This window comes from Pelophylax lessonae (genome assembly GCF_965119305.1).
Source record: "Pelophylax lessonae genome assembly, chromosome: 2".
In the NCBI taxonomy this organism is placed as follows: Eukaryota; Metazoa; Chordata; class Amphibia; order Anura; family Ranidae; genus Pelophylax; species Pelophylax lessonae.
Window position 1 is genome coordinate 552,696,466 of NC_138769.1, and position 20,931 is coordinate 552,717,396.

The 20,931-nt window shown below is 42.6% G+C and overlaps 2 protein-coding genes across 4 annotated transcripts in view; one reads left to right on the forward strand and one right to left on the reverse strand.

Moving 5' to 3' along the window:
* The window catches only part of TMBIM6 (transmembrane BAX inhibitor motif containing 6), a 168,602-nt gene that overhangs the window by 109,356 nt on the left and 38,315 nt on the right, over positions 1-20,931 (forward strand). The gene's annotated exons all lie outside the window — the stretch shown is intronic.
* The window catches only part of NCKAP5L (NCK associated protein 5 like), a 141,894-nt gene continuing 131,178 nt past the window's right edge, over positions 10,216-20,931 (reverse strand). For 2 of the 3 annotated variants that reach the window (XM_082245541.1, XM_082245540.1), the window contains exons 10-14: positions 19,370-19,535; positions 19,220-19,286; positions 16,482-16,784; positions 14,906-15,021; positions 10,216-11,331 (exon numbers count right to left, since the gene is read on the reverse strand). In XM_082245541.1, the coding sequence (XP_082101667.1) occupies positions 11,101-11,331; positions 14,906-15,021; positions 16,482-16,784; positions 19,220-19,286; positions 19,370-19,535 (883 nt within the window). In that variant the 3' untranslated portion in view covers positions 10,216-11,100. The remainder of the gene's footprint in view (positions 11,332-14,905; positions 15,022-16,481; positions 16,785-19,219; positions 19,287-19,369; positions 19,536-20,931) is intronic. The other variant, XM_082245542.1, reaches the window with a different exon arrangement.

Sequence of the window (20,931 nt, forward strand, 5' to 3'; positions counted from 1 at the left end):
GCCTGTGTACACACTAGACAGGTAGGATACCTCTATACCTCAATAGTAATGCCTTTTAGTAGTCTGACACTGACTTCAGTCACCCTTACAGTCATATAGTGACTTTAGATAGTCAGCTCCCAAACCAAGCCTCCTGGTTTCTATTCACAAAAATCACACTCAAATTGGGGGATCTGTGACCTGTTATAGGATAGAGGGGAGACCCAGAAAACCGAGTGTCCGACTATCCCAGAGAGGGGCCCACGTCCACCAACAAACCCAACAGGGGGAGAGGGGGAACATTCTACTCACCATACCGGAACCAGGCGGGCGCCAACTCCTGACAGAACCCCTCTCCACCGGGGTGGGGGGGCTGTCGACCAATACGGACGCCGTGACTCGGTTGGTCATTGGCGTTCAGGCGAGACGTTTAACTCGCAGGGTCAGTCCCCGTCCAGTGGGACTATGCCGCGGCCGACCCAGCGCGGAGCTATGGCCTGCACGCGCTCGTAGGCTGAACTGGGGTGACCACTGGATCTCAACATCCAGCCCGTCGCCCAGTTCCAGCTTTCTTGCTTGAAGATCTCACAGGAACACTGGAGAAAAAAAACTGTCTAAAAAAGTATTTCTAAAAAAAAATCTTGCCAGGACCGAAGATCCTAGCAAGGAATCTAGGTCCTTACTCCTAACTAGACAGAAAAAAAACTGATTTGCTGTAGCAGGAAGTGAGAGGATATACCCTCTGGGACTGCCCCTAGGGTGTGGCCAGAACGTTTTCTTTCCTGTCTAGTCCTACTCCTGTAGAGGGCAGTATAACCCGAGTTGATATTAATCAAGGAGGACTACGTCTGTCAATGAGCGACAGAGAAAAACTAACTTTGTTAGACTATAAGGAAAATGTCGATATTTCTGTGCGATAGGCAAATGCGACCAACAAAAAAGAAGAGGGGCTAAATGTAATGCGGATGCAGCATCTGTCCCCCGGCGCCTCTAATAGTGAGAATCCAGGGATCAAACACCGCTGATTGCTTGGTTCCCAGGGCTCTGTGAGCAGAGAGCTGGTGACTTTCAGTTACCAGTTCTCTGCTCTGCCCTCCCCCCCCCCCCCAAGCTCACTGGAGCACTGGGCTGTGGAGGGGTAGGAGCGGCCAGCTCATGCTCTCAGCAGCTCGCTGACCGGCTGAGCCGGGTGTGGGTCCAGGCATGTGGGCGGATGCGGACTTTATTGTCGTGATCTTGTCTAAACCTGGCCCGGCTCTGTGACATCAGCCGACAGCGGGTTTCAGCCCGCTGTCTGCTGAAAACGGGTCACAGGAGTGCAGAACAAACTGCACTCCAGATCCACAGGAGAAGTACAGCCAAATGAAACTACTAACTCCAAAAAGTACCTTCTATCTCTCTCAGCTTTCTTCCTTTTTTTTTTGCTACTCTGATTTGACTTCCTGTTAGAGCAGGGGTGTCAAACTCAGTCTCATTGTGGGCCGCATCAGCATTATGCTCGCCCTCAAAGGGCCGGTTATATCTGTAAGGTTACCTGTCCAGCGCACCCTACGCCCCCCCCTTACACGAGATGTCAAGAGCCCCCCACCATAATAAGTCAAGAGTCACCCACCCTTCCTTACATCACAATGCAGCCCCTTACCTGGTGCTACTGCCAGGAAGAAGATGCAGGTGGAAGAAGAAAGTGCAAGGCCTGCAGGAGGACCAGAGGAGGGCTGGAGTCCGCTTACAGAGTCTGCTGAATGCGGAGACCAGGGGAGGCAGAGACAAGGTGGTGTTGTGGATGCACAGAGAGGTGCAGGATCTGCAGGAGGAGTTCTTCCCTCCTCTCTGCTGCAGACTGCCGAGAAGGGGGGGGGGGGTAAGGTTTGCAAAGACAAGTCTTTCTGCAGCAGCACAGTATCTGGCAAAGGAGTTCTGTCCTCTGCTGCTGACTACTGAGACAAGGTGGGGGTAGAGACAAAGGGGGTGCCACAGCTGCAGGAGAGTTTCGAGGGCCACATGAAATGGCCTGGGGGGCCACATTCGGCCCGCGGGCCTTGTGTTTGACACCTGTGTGTTAGAGGGTGGCTATGTTCCCTCTCCATTGTCACAATGTATGTAAGAATGTAGCTTCCCTCCTATGCTCACACCCAAGACGGACTATGGTCCATGGGATTTCTATTGTGCATAGAGAAGTGCACATGACTGTGACTAACATGCACTGCTCATTCCAAACAAAAAAAAAGTAATGGGGGAGGGGGTGAAAAAGAGGGCTGGGAGCCGACATAGCACATTACAAGGAGGAAGGGGAACATTAGAAAACATTTTATAAAAATTATTATATAGCCATTAAGTAGTGGGTGTGTATAGATTCTTTTTTGGAGAATAAGGATATCATCCATTGTCACTTTACTAAAGTTTTCAGTAAGTCATTCTGAATTCTTGTAAGAAACAGCAGACAGGAACTAGTTCAGAAAACATTACTGTATTAAACACAAGGACTTTTTATTTTTTCAAACAGCTGCTGCTCTCAAGATCCTGAATCCTGGCGTGAGTGTTAAATGGCCAGGTCTGTCTAATATGGCCTCAATTTAATGACCCAATAGGAAACAGATTGACCAGCATGTTGCCAGCATAAGCATGAATGCTCTCACTGGTTTTGTATGATACACAAAATATGCACAAAAGATGAAACACAATTAATTGAAGGATTACTACATTGCAGGGGTCTGCAAGCTTGGCACGTTAAGGCTACATTCAATTCTCTTTAGTGTAATAGGTTTCTAAGGCATTAACATTTTCAGCTCAAAAAATATCAATACACAACTATAAGCATTAATCAAGAAATAATCATATACAAAGTGCAACTCATAGCAACAGTCAGAAGTCAACTCAATCATAGTAAGCTAAATTGTAAATGGTTGCTGTTGGTTAGTAAAAGAGCAGCCAATCAGAAACACGCTGCTCAAAATAAAAAAAATTAAAGGAACACTTTGAAAACACATCATATCTCAATGGGGAAAAATATAATGCTGGATATCTATACTGATATGAACTGGGTAATGTGTTAGAAATGAAAGGATGCCACATTGTTTGATGGAAATGAAAAATGATCAACCTACAGAGGACTGAATTTAAAGCCCCCCCAGAAATCAAAGTGAAAAAATGATGCAGCAGGCTAGTCCATTTTGCTGAAATTTCATTGCAGAAACTCAAAATGGTACTCAGTAGTGTGTATGGCCCCCACGTGCTTGTTTGCATGCCTGACAACGTTGGGGCATGCTCCAAAGAGACAATAGATTGTGTTCTGCAGTACTGTATTTTCTCTCAGACCTGGGGGCAACCTGGTGGCGCTGGATGGACCGAAACAATGTCCCAGAGGTGTTCTATTGGATTTAGGTCAGGCGAGTATGGGGGCCATTCAATGGTATCAATTCCTTCATTCTCCAGGAACTGGCTGCATACTTTCATCACATGAGGCTGGGCAATATCATGCACCAGGAGGAACCCTGGACCCAGCATAGGGTCTGACAATGGGTCAAAGAATTTCATCCCGATACCTAATGGCAGTCAGGGTGCCATTGTCTAGCCTGTAGAGGTCTGTGCGTCCCTCCATAGATGTGCCTCCCCAGACCATCATTGACCCACTACCAAACTGGTCAAGCTGAAGGATGTTACAGGCAGCATAACATTCTCCACGGCTTCTCCAGATGCCTTGACGTCTGTCACATGTGCTCAGGGTGAACCTGCTCTCATCTGTGAAAAGCACAGGGTGCCAGTGGCAGACCTGGCAATTCTGGTGTTCAATGGCAAATGCCAATTGAGCTCCTCAGTTCAGGCAGTGAACACAGGGCCCACTAAAGCACGTTGGGCCCTCTGGCCACCCTCATGAAGTCTGTTTGATTGTTTGGTCAGAGACCTTAACACCTGAGGCCTACTTGGCGTTATTTTGTAGGGCTCTGTCAATGCTCTTCCTGTTCCTCCTTGAACAAAGGAGCAGATACCGGTCCTAGGAGAGAAAACACAGCACCTTCTAAGTGCAGCAGAACAAAGTTTTTAATAGGGTATTAAAAAACGTACTCACAAGGTAAGCTTATTTAAAAGCATGTGGAGGCATGTCTCTATAAATGTGAACCTTGGGGTCCTGGATGGTGGTTCTTCCTCTAGTCCTGTGGGCTTCGGGCTTCTTCAGTGCTAAATGAAGCTTCCAGAGTCTGTGGAACGCACAGGGAGACTGCTCAAAGGGACCGTGATGTCTCTTCCTGGTCGCGTTTAGAGAGGGTGGACAATGGCGATGCGTTTGCAGAGCTACGCTCCTTCTTTAGGACTGCCTGATCCTAGAGAAGTTGGACTGCTTGTGCAACCTCTATAGGGTCCAATTATTGCCTCATGCTACCAGTAGTGACACTGACCCTAGCCAAATGCAAAACTAGTGAAAAACATTCAGAAAAGTTAAGTAGGGAAAAGAATATATATCAGTGGCCTTCACGTGTAAAACCATTCCCGTTTTGGAGGTTGTCTCATTGTTGCCCATCTAGTGCACCAGTTAATATAATTAACGGCAAAGCAATTGAAACTGATTAAAAATCCCCTCTGCTACCTAACTGACCATATCAATATCCCAGGAGTTTAATTGACTTGATACTATACTCCGATTAAAAAGCGTTCCTTTAATTTTTTTTTAGGCAGTGTACATTTTCATCTGACTTAAAAGATGAATTCCAGGTATGGATATTTTACATCGCTACATTGCTCCAGCTTGGACCAATAGAACTATGCATATATACCATACCTGTGGGATTCTTCTGGAAGCTTGAAAACACTGTAGTGGGCACTGCAACTTCAGTGATCTCTAATAGCTTCCAGATCCTGTGGCACTGACACCATTCAGAGAATGCTATGCTTTCTCTCAACTAATGCAAAGTGTATAAATCCTGTAGAATAATAATTTTGTGGTTAGATGAGGTTGAGATTGTGATGTCAAAACCCTGCCTCTCAAGCTTGTCCAATTCGAGAATGCGTTGCATACATTGAGAAAATGCAAAGCAATCTCTGAAGGGTGCCCATGCTGTGTTCACAAGGCAGTTGGTTGGCATGGGACCTGGTAGCAAGTGGTGATCACTGTAGTAGCAGTAACTACTACAGTGATTTCCAGCTTCCACACAGACCAGCCAATTATGGTATATGCATGGTTGCATAGCTCCATGCTGGACCAATGCAACTACCTAAAAATATAGATACCTGGAATTATTAAGGTGTATCTATTGGCTGTTATTTACCATACTTTACACACATCACCTGCCTTCTCCTGAGCAACAGCCAGCTCTTCGTTGTACAACTGTAGTTATTTGGCTTCTCTCCTCTCACATGAGAGACTGTAGAAAAGACAGAAGCCAGTGACATGGCTCAAGGGAATACACACCAACGGACATAGCAGGGTAACCAAATTAAGTACACTGGCAAAAAAAATGATTTGATCCCCTGCAGATTTTGTAAGTTTTCATACTTAGGCAAAATCTTGCATGGAGCTCCAGACCGAGGGCGATTGATGGTTATTTTCTTCCATTTGCGAATAATCGCTCCAACAGTTGTCTCCTTCTCACCAAGCTTCTTGCTGATGGTCTTGTAGCCCATTCCAGCCTTGTGCAGGTCTACAATCTTGTCCCTGACGTCCTTTGATAAGTCTGTGTTCTTGCCCATGATGGCGAGGTTTGAATGGACAGGTGTCTTTTATACACACACAACAAGTTGTCGTTAGGAGCACCTTCTTAAATTGACAGGACTAATCTGTGTACCACATGAGCACATACTGTAGCTAGTATGTGGGAGCCAGAATTATTGTTGGTTGGTAGAGGATTAAATACCGTATATACTCGAGTATAAGCCGAGTTTTTCAGCACATTGTTTTGTGCTGAAAACGTTCCCCTCGGCTTATACTAGAGTCCTAAAAAAAAAAAAAAAATGTCCCCGGTCAGCCCGACGTGCTCCTGAGGCGCCTTAGATTTAAAAATGGCGCCACCCAGCGCCAACATGTCACCGCGCATGCACCGCCGCCGCTCGGGGAAGGCCGAACATATATGAGCTTTCCCAAGCAGCAGCGACGCATGCACGGTGACGTGTTGGCGCCATTTTTAAATCCAACTCGCCTCAGGAACAGGTAATTGAGACTCCTCCACAGCTGCACTACCTGCAATTATGCGGGGCAGCGGGCATACTACAAGAGATGCAGTGCTGCGGGCATGGTACACCTGTACCATGCCCGCAGCACTGCATCTCCTGTACCATGCCCGCAGCCTTGCATTCTTCTGTACCATGCCTGCAGCCCGTTTTGGGTCTCGTGGTGGTCCAGTTGGGTCCAGTAGCTGCTGCATTTCCCACCCTAGGCTTATACTCGAGTCAATCATTTTCCCCATTTTTTTATGGTAAAATCAGGGGCCTCGGCTTATATTCAGGTCGGCTTATACTCGAGTATATACAGTACCTATTTTACTCACTGAACTGCAACTCAATTTATAACATTTGAATCGTGTTTTTTCTTGATTTTTGGTTGATATTCTGTCTCTATCATTTAAAATACACCTATGATAAATAATATAGAACCTTAATTTCTTTGCAAGTGGGCAAACTTACAAAATCTGCAGGGGATCACAATTATTTTTGCCACTGTAAGCAGGAAGGGGGGGGGGGGGGGGGAGAGAATCATACTTTTAGCAAAATTCATGTTGTGTAGCAGGACAGGTTTTGCATTGTTTTTACGAAATATACAGTTGGTCACTGGTTCTCTTTATAAACATCTGTTCTTAAGAGAAAATAATTCCACTACCATGTTTTGTATTGTAGTGAATTCCATCCCACATTTAGGAATGGTATCACATAGCCACCAGAAATTATGATTCACAAGTGTTAGGGAAAGTACTCAAGAGTTGGCTCCAGTAAAGCTGCAGCAAATTGCACAGCAGCTGTCAAAGTCTGCTCATGCCAAGAGCTGGCAGTGACCAGGGCTTCCCCAACACTGATGATTTGATCTGTGTATGAAACAACTGTCACCAAGACCAATGCAATGCAGCAGAGCATAAACCCAAAAAATATGAGACTGTTACAAGATCCAAAACGGCAATGAAGATGTTGGATGTAGCATAGTGGGGAATGCTTGGAAGCATGTTCATTAGCATATCCTGGTTTTAGCCTGGTTAGACATTAAAAATTATTGAATATATTTTGAAACAGAGTTAGATTTCTTTTGTTCAGTTATTCTAACTGATTCCTTCATCTACGTTAATGGCGCAGATAGATGAACCTCCCACTGCAGCTATTGTATTCAGACAGCCAGCACCGCCGGCTTTCAGAATACTCAATAATGCCTGCATCTGATCACAGGTGCTGTCCAGCTAATCATTTTCTGTCCAGCATCTTTGATTTTTCATTAAAAACTTGACAAATTTCACTCAGTGTATGGCCAGTTTTTAAGATTAGTGGTGTTAAATAGGTTAAAAGAACAATTGCTGCTGTTCTCCTATTAGATACACGGCACTGGCAGATATTTCCTCCCCCTCTCCCCAGTCAAACACTGTACCAGGCAGAACGTTACTACTAACATAATTTAATATAGTATAGTTAATTAGGCTGGGCTATCTGTATGCTGAAAGGAAATCAGATTTCTGATTGCAGCTCTATGGGTTGCTTATTTTTTTGAGAAACTGAGCAGACTCAAGCTAAATCGGTGTCTTTGGAAATAGAGTGTCAACTCCAAAAGAATTACAGATATAAAAAAAAAAAGCAGTGCAGACAGGACTCCCTGAATGTCCATTCAACTACATCTGGACCAGAAGGTTTTACCCCCTTAATGACCAAGCCATTTTTTAAACGGACAATTGCGCAGTTGTGCCACGCCGTACCCAAATAAGATTGATGTCCTTTTTTCCCACAAATAGAACTTTCCTTTAGTGGTATTTGATCACCTCTAAGGTTTTTATTTTTTGCTCTATAAAACAAAAAAAAGAAAAAAAAAACAAAGCAACAATTCTGAAAAAAAAAAAAAAAAAAAAAAAAAAAATATTTTTTACTTTCTGCTATAAAACACAGCCAATAAAAAAAAATGAAAGTCGCATTTTTTCATCATTTTTAGGCTAATATGTATCCTGCCACATATTTTTGGTAAAAAAAAAACCCCCACTAAGTGTATATTGATTGTTTTGCGCAAAAGTAAATCGCGTCTACAAACTAGGGGATAGATTTATGGCATTTTTATTTATTTTTTACACTAGTAGTGGCGGCGATCAGTGATGGTTAGCGGGACTGCGACATTGCTATGGCCAGATCGCAATGAGGGGACCAGTGACGTTATTACAGTAAACAGTGCTAAAAATATGCACTGCTACTGTACTGACACTGGCAGGAAAGGGGTTAACACCAGGGGCAAAGGGTTAAGTGTTTCCCTAGGGGATGCTCAAAATATGCACGGTTACTGTACTGACACTGGCAGGGAAGGGGTTAACACCAGGGGAGATCAAAGGGTTAAGTGTGACCCTAGGGGATGCTTTCTAACTGTGTGGGGGGTGGACTCACTAGATGAACATAGAGATCCGTGTTCCTGAATAGCAGACAGAACGGCGGTCTGCCTTGTTAACATGGGAGTGGTCTGTCTTTATGGGGAGCGATCACAGGTGGCCAGCAGACATTGCGTCCACCAGACCTGCTGATTGGCTCCCCCTCTGGCCAATCAGCGCACAGAGCCGACCTGCCACACTATATGTGCGGCGGCTGGTCGGCAAGTGGTTAAAGCGTATGTAAACTAACAATGAACGTCTATTATTTGCTTCATTTTGGTCTGTTAACTACATTTCTGAAAGTTTGGTTACCTGTTCAATATGTGCCAAAATCATGTAAAATTGTAACTTCCTGTGAAAGTCTTACGCAGTGTTATCTTTACCCAGATTAGCTCTGAACTACAGGATTCCACTTCCCTATGTCATGGAGAAATGGAGAGGGGGAGGTGACATGAGTGCAAAAACAGGAACGAGCAGCCTAGGGTGACACGCTGCTAATCCAAAGTACAGTATGAGGATTTAAAAAAAATAAATAAAAAGGGACAATGCAGCCACCACATGTAGGCACCGATGAGCTTCAATATATTACTTTTTTGTCCTAGATACAATTTATTGCTCTGTGCTATCCTCGGGTTTAAAACGGTAGTAAAGGTTAATAAAAAAACAAACCCTGCAAGCAATAATGTGCTAGTATGCAGCATACTAGCACATTATGAAAGACTTGCTTTGAAGTGAAGCCCTCCACAGCTGCACGCTGTCACAGCTGACAGGGCTTCCATCTTCACCCAGTCAACCTTCCAGGTTCACGGGCTGCAACTGCTTGAATGGCCGAGCCGCAATTACTTCACGGCCGCGGCACAAAGCTCTGAAGGAACAGCACGGGTATGCCGTTATTTCAGGGCACATGTGCCGGTGACATCACCAGCTGCTGCTCTCTAGAATATCTCCTAAACAGTGCACGTTTAGGAGAAATTAATTTAACCTACAGGTAAGCTTTATTATGGGCTTACCTGTAGGTAAAAATCAAAATACAGACTTTACTACCACTCTAAGCTAAACAAGGCTTATTTGCTACAGATCCACACTTGACAGGATCTCCTCTGTAAAAGGAAATTTTCCCACATGTATTATGCCTCTTGCACACAATACTCCTGTTTGAGCATCTCGCAGCTTGAAAAAGCTCAGTACAGCTTTTCTTTTTTTTCGGAGCTAAAATACAGCCCATTAATTGTAATGTGCCTGTGCACACATGCGCGTAAACAAGCGTTGTGCATTCTTCAGTAAGAACAAAATAGAAAAATCTGCATTTTTGGTCAGTAATTTAAGCCTCAATGCACGCAAAAAAAAAGGTCTGGAAAAAGGAGATGCTCAAACAGGAGTATCGTGTGAAAGAGGCCTTACAGTTAACATTTTATCATTCTGATAAGCTTTCAAAATATTGATTTGTAAATGCTATTGAAGAATCATTTTGCATAAACCAGTTGGGTATTATATTTACTTATGTATCAAACAAACAAGTAAATACAAATTATCAAAAGGTAAGCCAGTTTTAAAAAGAAGACACCTACATTGCAAACAAATATATTTAGATTTTTTTTTATTTTAGCTTTAAAGGAAAGTGAGGCAGAAAAACAGTCACAATAACTTATATAAATAAGACAAAGAATGATATAAAAAAATTAACAAAAAAAAAAAAAAAGAAAAAAAAAAAAAAAAGGAAACGAGGGAAAAATCTGACAAAGAATATTTTTCCTGGTTAGCACCATCTTGAGAGCAACAGCATTGAAATAAAAACAACACAATGCATAAAAAAGGAAAGTAAAAACTAAACATTTACACAAATAAAAATATATATTTATATAAAACAGCACAAGTATAAACCAAAATAAAAAAAGGAAAAAAAAAAAAAGAAATCTAGGGGTTTTACGGAAGCAAGTGTCATATCTGGTCAAACTGGTCAATACTCCCTAATAATGATCACAATAACTCCAGATAGGCAGCTAAAAAAGAACTCCTCCTTTCCCAGATGTGCTCCCTGATGAAATAATTAAGAGGTGGTATTCAGCTTCTGGATCAGTGCATTAACACATAGCTGGGGTACTGATTAGCGAGACAGAGATGCGAGGTTATCTAGTAACCCGTGAAATCCCCCTTCACCAGTCTTCCTGCTGTAAAGGACATCAATTAAGCTGGTGGTATAGATGCATAGTAAAGGGGCAACCCATAGATGACACAACAAAAACAAAAGAATTCAAGAACGATGGCAACCTATGAAATAGGGGAGTAAACCACAGGACCCACCGCAGACTGGGAGAGAACGAGGCAAAGGCTGAGGCAACAGTTCCGTGGGATATCAGGACTTTTACCTGTAAGGTCTGAGGCAACAAGACTCTAGTATGTTGCTAATACTTGGGGTTATTGAGGCTCATGTGGGATGGACAAGGTCTTTCTAGAGGAGCAACATGGTCATGAAAAGGACAAAGACTCCACATAGAATAGCACCCACAGGCAGCCGGTATGGTCAGTCTATATCTGCAGTGTTAATCTAGGTGTCCGGCAGCTTGTACTATTAAGGTGGTGTAGGAATGCGCCATTAGCCTTGGCTCCCGCAAGACGACAGGCTGTCGTAGAGTGAATCGCTCAAGGATTCAGAGTTCTCCAGCCCTGTCTGACCCTGCTCGTTGTCTCGAGATTTGGCTTCACTTGTACCCTCGTCGCCAACTTCTGAAGTGCTGGGGGTGCGGCTGCTCACAGTGCCCGGGAAACAGATTGACGGGTGGGCATACCCAGACATGTCACAGTCTCTGTCTCCTTCTGATGGGATCTAAGAAAAAGAAAAAAACAAACAATGTTAAGGTCAACAATGAATAATGTGAGCAAGAACCATGATTATTATTACACTGCAACTTCATTACCTATACTACAGACAGAGCTGCTGTTAGAAATCACGGGCCGTGTACAGCCTGCCTGGCAGCCCCCCCTGAATTTATTAAGACAATATTTTCACTAAAAATACACTAAAATTATTAGTGGACACAAACATAACAGAGAACCTGTGTGAATTAGCTTTTTCTTTAATTGTTTTTTAAATGTTTTTAAAAAAAATGTGTTATTTTTTTAAATGTTAAACATTTTTACAATTATTTAATTTTAAAATGTTTTTAATTTTTACAGGACAGGAAAGCTAGCAGTGCTGCGGTGGCGGTGGTACAGTGAAAGGGGGGCACACGTGAAAGGGGGGTCAGATGCAGGCAGAACAGGGAGGGGGATCGGTGTCAGAGAAGCAATTACAGGAACGAAGCACTGTGTGTCTCTCCCTGCAGCAGGTGAAAGTTGGCAAGAGGGGGGAGAAACGGGCTTTCAGCTGCTGCAGAGAGCCGCACAGCACTTCTGTAATTTCCCATCCACCCGACCGCACAGATTACCGTGCTGTTGGGGCCCCCCTGTGTGGCCGGGCCCCCTACAGGAGGATTGGTTGCCCCCCCCCCCCCCATCAACAGCCCTGACTACAGATGCATGGATTCCATTTCCCACAAAATGGATTTATACCAAATATGTGAAGGCAACCTTTCAGCTTTAACAGGAATGTATATAGCCCACATCATGGACTGGTCTCTATGCTTGGAACCTCTATCAATGAGCGTGGAGGATCAGGTGCATAAATCTACTTGAATAGGTCCGCTAGACTCAAACAAACAATAACCCTTGTAAGCCCTACTGCAAGGGAACATTTTCTAGTTCTTCGGGGTTGGGTTTTAATAGTGTAAGTTTGCCCATAAAATATCAACCTTGGTAAATTTCTTTTTTCGACAAGTAGTCTTATCTGCAACACATATAGCTATCCATTGTGTTTGTTAGAATCTGACTGAGGCAGGGTTCACACTGATGGGATGTGGGACACCACATGTAATTCGCACAGGAATCGCAGTGTCAATTACCTGCGGTGTCTCTGGGGTGCGATTTAAACCATGGATTTGTAGGGCTCAAATCACACTGCATTCGCACCAAACTCATGCAGGACCCTTTTTTTTGTGTGCACCAGAATCAGATGGGTGTTAACACCCATGCGATCCTTTCTTGCAAACCGATTTCGGGCTGTTAACATACACTCCGCAATCGGTTCGCATATACGGGTTGCGGTTTTGATGTGGTGTGGATTTGCAGCGAATTCGCTGTAAATTCGCACTGCATCTAGTGTGAACTGAGCCTCAAAAGGGAGTTTGATACAGGCTTGATAAAAAAATAAAGAATAACAGAGGACAAAAGAAACTGTATATAGCCATGTAGTGTATGGTAGTCATATGATCACATCCTTCATCCTGGCCAATCAGTGTCTGAAAATGGGGAGGTTAAATTGATTAGAGCGCATAAAAAAAAAAAGTACATTTAGACAAAAATGATATACAGTCTTGATGATACTGTCAATGTACACAACTGCAGTGGCCATTTAAATTGTTTGATAGTATATGCCTTCTGTGAGAAGGGTTTAAGCATCAACAATAAAAATGATCTCATTATTTTTTAATTAAAGTAATTTTCCCTGAACACAGCAGACGTGGCTCTGTGTTCTCCTCTCTGGTGACAGAACACTCCCTTATTTCCTCAAGGCAGAGAGGAGATGTGATTATCTCTGTCTCTGCTTTGACACCATAATCTTGCTCATTTGGATGCACCGAGTGCTGCTGTACACTTGTATCATTTATTCATGGTTATCTATTGAAGCTAACAGACAGATCAATTCAGGTATACCAAAAACTGCTCGTTAAAGCCAATGTGCCAGTACGCTTTTTTGCAGACAATGCATTATATATAAAAGTATATAACCACAGCAAAAAAAAAAAGAAAATCTTATTTTTTAAAACAAAATAAATAAAAATAAGCAGTTGCTCCTCAAACACAGATTAGACAATGGCTTACCTTGAAGGCCACGAAGCCCACAGAGGAAACTTGTACTACATGGGACTAACATCGTTGACCTCTACTTCTAAAAATGCTAGTTGCCTGCAATGCAAATTCAATGGCGGTCATGGAACAAGACTGAAGATCAGGAGTTCTGATTTCTCCTTTGTAATCTGTACACTGGTTCTTGGTCAGTGACTTAATAGTGAAGACCGGGTGGTCAGCAATGGCAGTCCCTGGATTTGTCTTGATACAATGCCAACTCAATAAGTGCCGGGTCACACTTGTGCGATGCGGGAAGGCTGCGAATTCGCAGCCTGTTCCCGCATCGCAAACGCACATCTGGCAGTTCACACTGCCATATGCGATACGCTGGGGGTGTCAATGAAATGTTGACGACACCGCCAGTTTGATCGCATATCGCAGTGCGATCTGACAGTTTGCACAGGATCGCATCGCACAAGTGTGAACCACTGTGCGATCCGATCCTGATGCGGCTGAAAAAATGCCTCATGTGCGACTTTTGTGCGGGTGCAGTGCGAATTTAGCCATACAAAGTGCATGGCTGAATTCGCACTGCACATCCGATCGCATGTAATGAAGGAGCAGTGCGCTCCAATATTACATGCGATCGCCGCACACGCGGAAGTGTGAACCGGCACTAAAGAGTCCAGACAATATTCAAGCAGGTACATATAGGGTGGAAATAGTGCAGTTGCACATACAAACAATTATTGCCAGATAAAGGGTAAAGCTACTCTACAGGCTTTTATTAAAAGTAACGGATAATGAGCTAAAGTAAGGTTTATGGTGTTTGACCCAAACATATGGCAGCATGAAACCAAAAATGGTAGACAAAGATGATCTCCATTTTATCTAGGTATAATTAGTTTAGAAAGCTATCTATATTTATGTTTTATCAGTCACCTTGCAAACACAACCTTGCTGACCAACTTAGAGGGAAGGACTGACTACCTACGAGGGGTGTGACTGCTTGTGTATATTTATTGTTATAGCGGCCATTCTCAACCAGGGTTCCTCCAGAGGTCACTAGGAGTTCCTTGAGCTGTGGCTTAGCTGGCTTCCCAAATGATGGTGCCTGCATAACTCGAGTCCAATGACACTTGGCAGGGCCAGCAACATGACACCATTAATCATTTTATAGCCATCTGTAAGGGTGGCATTCTGGCCACCATTGTAAAGTTCATTCTTCACTCCAACCTCATTTAATTTTAGTAGGGGTTCCCAAACACCTGAACATTATTTCAAGGGGTAAAAAGGTTGAGGAAGTCTGTTCTAGAGAATAATCATTATGTGACTACCAACTTATGTATATGGCCAATTTATGACAGCCTCATGAAAAAAAAAACAAAAAAAAACAAACTTAAGCTCAATGCTGACCTCAGAAAAGTATTCTGCACAAATATATATTTTTAAGAGATCACGTAAAGTACTTTGACAGTTTTCCATAGTTGCTGCTTCAAAGAACAGCACCTTACCTCTTCCAGATCATGCACTCTGGACCGGAAGCTCTCTGCAGAGCCAGCGGTGATCTTGGCATTGGGAAAGGTCCAGTTCTTGTTCTGCTGTGGCAAACTGTGATCTCTACTGGAATCTGCATTAGAAGGAACCCTATGTTAAGTTTATAGTAGCAGCTATTAAATAAGGGTTACCATTTACACCAACCGTACACTGTACATATCCAGAAATGTAACCAATTAGAATTCAGTTTTATTTAGCTAGATTAGTGAAAAGATTTACCCCCCTTCGTCCTAATGGTAAAACACACGTAAATGCCTAAGCACAATTTTGAAACTTTTACATGTGTTAGTAAAACTGTACATATCACAACTACTTTGAGCATTCAGGTGGATTATACCTTGTTTTTCCAGGACCAATTAGGTTTTCATTTAGTAGTGAATTTTAATGGATAGCTCAAGATTTCTGTTTTATTACTGAAGTAAAAACTGGCCCAAAATAGTAAAAAAAAAAAAAATATATATATATAATAATAATAATAATAATAATATCTGTATATTTCTTGCTACTACCATAACCTACTAGCAAAGAACAACCCAAAGTAAATTCTCCTGCTCCCGACGATCGTAGCGATACCACATATGTGTAGGTTATTTGTACCTGTAGTACAGCCCAGAAACAATAGTGTGCATTTTTTTTTTCTCCTATACCAATTTAAAAATAAAATCCTGCCCAAAATCTACTGACCATGACTTTTGACCTAAACACTAACCCTGGCACTGACCTAGATCAAACCTTGATCTAAGCATTTTTTTTTCTTTACACAGTTGATCTCTCTCTCTCTCTGCAAGAGAAAGAGAATCAATCAATATATTTTTACCCTCCAGAGATAGAAACATAGGGGCGGGCTTCACAATGACTGATCACTGTGATAGCCAATACCAGAGTGATAGTTAGGGACCCCGGGCTCCTGGTGAAATGCACTTCCAGCACAAAGACAGATACACATATATGCGGCCCCACGGAAAAAAGCCCAGTCCAGTGAGACTGAATATACGAGTACTGTCTGCGTGAATAGGTTAAAGCAGTAATAAAACCAAAAGCATTTTTTATATTGCAGTTTACCAATTCTTAGATATAATGGCTGCATTAGTTTTCTTATTATGGAATCTATCTTATTTTCACCTGATGCACCTGGCAGTAACTCTTCTGTTTTTGTAAAGAACAAGCTGTTCAGAGAAAGCAGGAGTTAGAGCAAGGATCCTCAAACTACGGCCCTTCAGCTGTTGCGGAACTACACATCCCATGAGGCACTGAAAAACTCTGACATTCATAGACATGACTAGGCATGATGGGAATTGTAGTTCCTAAACAACAGGAGGGAGGTATTTTGAAATTTGAAGACCCCTGAGTTAGAGGGTTGAGACAAACCATTTAACACCGACAATGGTGCTTACAATGGTCAGCGTTTACTTATGAAAAAAGGAACAAAACAGTTGCTGTAACTGCTTAAAAAGTGTTGACTGGAGTTTGGCTTTCAAATGGTTTGTGTAATGCTTCTAAGAACCAAACTGATGAGAATTCGGAGAGATATACCTTCTCTATACATCCTGTGTCCCACAGTAGGCTCTGGCTCTGCCAACAGTGCATGGAATGCTGGAATACTCTGATGCTGTCCTGGGGGGTAAATTTCCTCGACACCCCTCATGTCCCTCTCCAAAGTCCGTGCTCTTCTGGGAACCTTAGGGAAAGCAGAAAACCTTCCCACTGGAAGGACAGAGGGAGACTCCTGCCTGGGCTTTATCTTTGGGGCACTTTTGTTTGGCGTTCCTCCACAGTAATCGGGTGGAGGGAATGTCCCAATTCCACTGTCCAGGGTCCTAGTGAGTGAGTCACAAGCTGTGGGGAAAGAAAAAAAGAATTCTGTAAGGTGGGCAAATTTAGATTTGAAGTTTCAGGGTCAGTACTTTCAATGAATGGACGTATTTGGAGAGCCCATTGTCTTTTCAAATGTATCCAAAGCTAAAACAAAGGTTTTGGCTAAAGTTGTACTTGAGAAACAATAGTTTTCTATGTACAATGGGTAAAAAAACAATAATCATCCCCCTTTAAAAAAAAAAAAAAATCACATGTTGCTCTGCAGCCTAAAATGAAGACAGACACAGTTTTTGTTTTATCAAGCTGTATTTACCAACTGTTCAACCTCTAACATCCAAGTGAAAGCTATACAACCAACATATCAGAAAAAAAACAAAAAACAGAAATCACAAGAATTGGAAAAAGGATCACCCCCTCGTGTCCGTTTTTGTTGAACCCCCCCCCCCCCCCCCAGAAAAACCCCATGTGCTGTGGGCTGTGTTAGGTTGAAATCTTTTGCCCTAGATACTCTGGCAGCTGTGACCTTTTAGTGCTGTGGGGGTTAATATGAGTGACTGCAGCTGTGACAGGTATCTATCAAAAGTGCTGAATATACCTGACTTTTCCCACTCATAGAAGCTGTACTTTACCGATCCCACAGTGAAAAGCTCTCAATGAATGAAGCAGGCGGGCCTTACATTCATCTGTCCATGCTCCATTCATACAGCGCTGTTTATTGTGGGAACCAATAATACAGCTTATATAAATGGAGCACAAAGGTGGAAAGGGCGATCATAGCAGGCACTTTTATTGAGCACCTGTCACAGGTACCGTCACCTGCATCACCAAAAGATGACAGCTGCAGGAGTATCTGGGGGGGGGGGGGGGACAGAGAATTGCAAGCCAGTACAGCTGCTGCCACCATCACACTGGACACTTTTCGTTCATTACAAGTACCATTCCTGGTGCAGTTTTAATCTGTGTCAGCTTTACAAACCTAACAGGAAGAGACGATATCTCCAAAATCTCAAGTTTCAAGAGCCAAACCAAACCTACTAACTCTACTGGCAAATCCATTTGCCTTCTCAAATACATGTTTCTTTGCCTTTGCATACATACAGGATTTGAGTACCCACATTACATTCTGCAAATGCCAAAAAAAAAAAACTTCAGTGTTTCCAATCTGTCAACCAGCTGCATTCATCAAAGCCACCCTTTGCCAGAATATATTAGGGTTATCATCCCAAAGCAACTGCTATAAGGGAAGACAATAGGGTTATGTATTTATAGATCTTACTCCATTATTTCCATGCACTGCACCGATGACCAACAAACATAATAGTTGGGAATAAATGGCTTTAAAATATCTGATTGTATCTGTGCTGTCAACCGGCAGTTCTGGATGTACAGTCAACAGAGGGTATAAAAGAATGATTTTAATGGCTCCATCCACTACCCTAAAAATGACTATTCTTTGGGATTTGTGATGGAAGTTAGATTTACAGCTTTTAAGAAGGCTCTACTATGCATACAAAGATCTGTGAAAGTGCCTATAGTGTCCAATATACATAACAGTGATTATTATCAGTGATAAAGGACTGCTGTGAAAAAGTAGCCATTTATTGTGCACAACTACTAAGCAGTAAACACAGCTGGAACGTGCACCAACAAATATGGCTTCCTCGTGTACATAACGGTTCACAAAATGTTACACGCTAAAAGCATAACTTAAGGCACATTTGTTTTTTCTTGTTAGTTTTGGATAGAGTGGAGAGGTATTCAAACACAAGGATTTCCCTTAATATGCAGGGATTTCCTCTTACTTCCTGTTTTGGCTATGGGACAGGAAGTAAAAGATAAATCTAGACAATGGGACACAGGTGGCGAAAAAAAAAAAAAAAAAAAATCTGACAGGGGTTATAACCCTACCTTGCTCTACATAAAACGAAAAGAAAGTTTTGGCTATATCTCTAGTTTAATGCTTCTGTTAACAGCGATCACATTTAGGTTTCAATCTGGAGGCTGTGAAAACAGGGAATCTACTTTGTAGTAACTATATATATATATATATATATACATACATACATACACACACACACACACATAAGGCCCATACATGGGAGGCAGCAGGTGGTCTTGGGAGTAACTCATGCATCAAAGCTGGGGGTTCTCATCAAGTTACCAACAAAACAGTGGAGTTACCGAGCCCACTACAGCTGTGCCTGGATGGAAAGTTGGAGTACCAGGGTATTATTATTTGCAGTTTTGACTAGAGTGCTTTTTTAAGTCAGCTTCTGAACTTTGCCCTTTTGTTAAGGATACATATCACACACTGCATCTGCTCCATTTGCTATGCATTCTTTAACCTTAATCCTTTGGGGTATGTTAAAACCATTGAACAATAGCAGCTATAGATTGTGCAACCCTAAACAGAACTAAAGCATATACTTCTAGGACGAAAGGAGGTTTTCAGATACCTGCAAAATGCTGTGAATTGATTGATTCAGAAATCCTCTCATCAGGGGGAAGAGCCACTTCTCTGTTCTGTTTGGAGAAGGAAGAATAGATTAGAACCAATGCTGCGATCTAACCCAAAAATCTCAGACTCTTATATACCATGTGCCTACCTGATCTATGTTCTTCTGTTCACATCGCTGGACATGTGTGACCATCCCATTCCTTGGAGGCCGAAAGGGTCGAGCTTCCTTGTTCTCAGGTGATAATCTAGGAAAGTCACGCAGAGGTGTCTTCCCTTCCAGACGGCCTTCCAGAGGTGGCTCTTTCCCATCCACCCTGAAATTGGAGAATGTAGATACACATCAATTGCCATAAGCCTATATCTTTGCATTACTGACACCAAAAAGAATTGATCAAATACCAATACAGGTTACAATCCTGTCATGGACAGCCACCATGGCAGTGTATCAGTGTTCCTACCATGTGCATAGTTGACCAAGGTGTAACAAAGCCATATCATTTAGATTAGAAAAATATTAGTGAAACAGGTTTCAGACATCCCGTATACATCTGCTCTTTAGATAGGAGTAGACTTAGGTAGGGAATCTCAAGCCTTGCACGAGCTGGATCCACGATTAAAGGATAAGTCAACCCCAACACTAAAATCCCTGCATCTATAGGATCTCCACGATCTAACACTAACCTATCTAGCCCTGTAAAGTAGAAATCAGTATACTTCCCTTTTTTGAAGCAGATCCGACCCCACGCTGAGCTGTCAGCCGCGGCTTCGCTATGGAGGTGGGTGCAGAGGGCACAGTCGACAACGGAAGCCCTATAGTAAGTCTACGGGTGACGTCACTTCCCATTCATTTCACAGCCGTTGTCAGCTGTGTCCTCTGCAGAGCTTCCAACGCTGGAGATCAGGTCGGATCGGCTGCAAATAAGGTAAGTATACGGATTTCCTCTTTACAGGGCTAGATAGGTTACTGTTAGATTGTGGAGATGTATAGATGCAGGGATTTATTTTAGTTTTAGGGTGGACTTCTTTAACTAGCTCCTTAGAGTTAACAGTTATCTTGATACAACGCACTGACTAGGGATTTTGCCTACAGGGGAATTCTTTGGAGTTCACATACAGTAGGGAAACCATTGAAGGCAGAGCACCCTATAAAAAATATGACTGACATCTTAATATACAGTATACAGATACATTTTTTTTTTCAAGCAACTACACAATTACAGCGAGTATGTTATGGTCTTCAAACTGTTCCTTCTAGGAGAGTGGTCAGTCAGACCAAGAACTCAAAATATTGGCTAACAGCCTTAAAGTGGAACTTCACTCACTCAATTAACATTGATTATTTTCAATCCTCAGCCTGCTAGCATTAGTAAATAGACAGGGAAATATATCATATTTGTTTTAAACATTTTTTTAGTTACTTCCTGGTTTCTTGCCTAGGTAAATGATGTCCCACATCCCAGGAGTCTTCAGGAGGAGGAGTTTTCACAGCTAAGCACACACTCTCCTGCATGCGGAGAGCTAAGGGCAGATGGATTCCAGGAAGTAAATGCTACATGAACCATTTGCCCTTACTCAAGATCGCCACGGCTAGGGGGTTGTTTTTCAAAGTGATTTCTTAACAAAATAAAGCATAGAGACAAGGATGGAAGGGGCAGTTTGCTTGGGATATTAAGAATAAATTAAATTGTGTTTTTGATTTGTGGTGCTCAG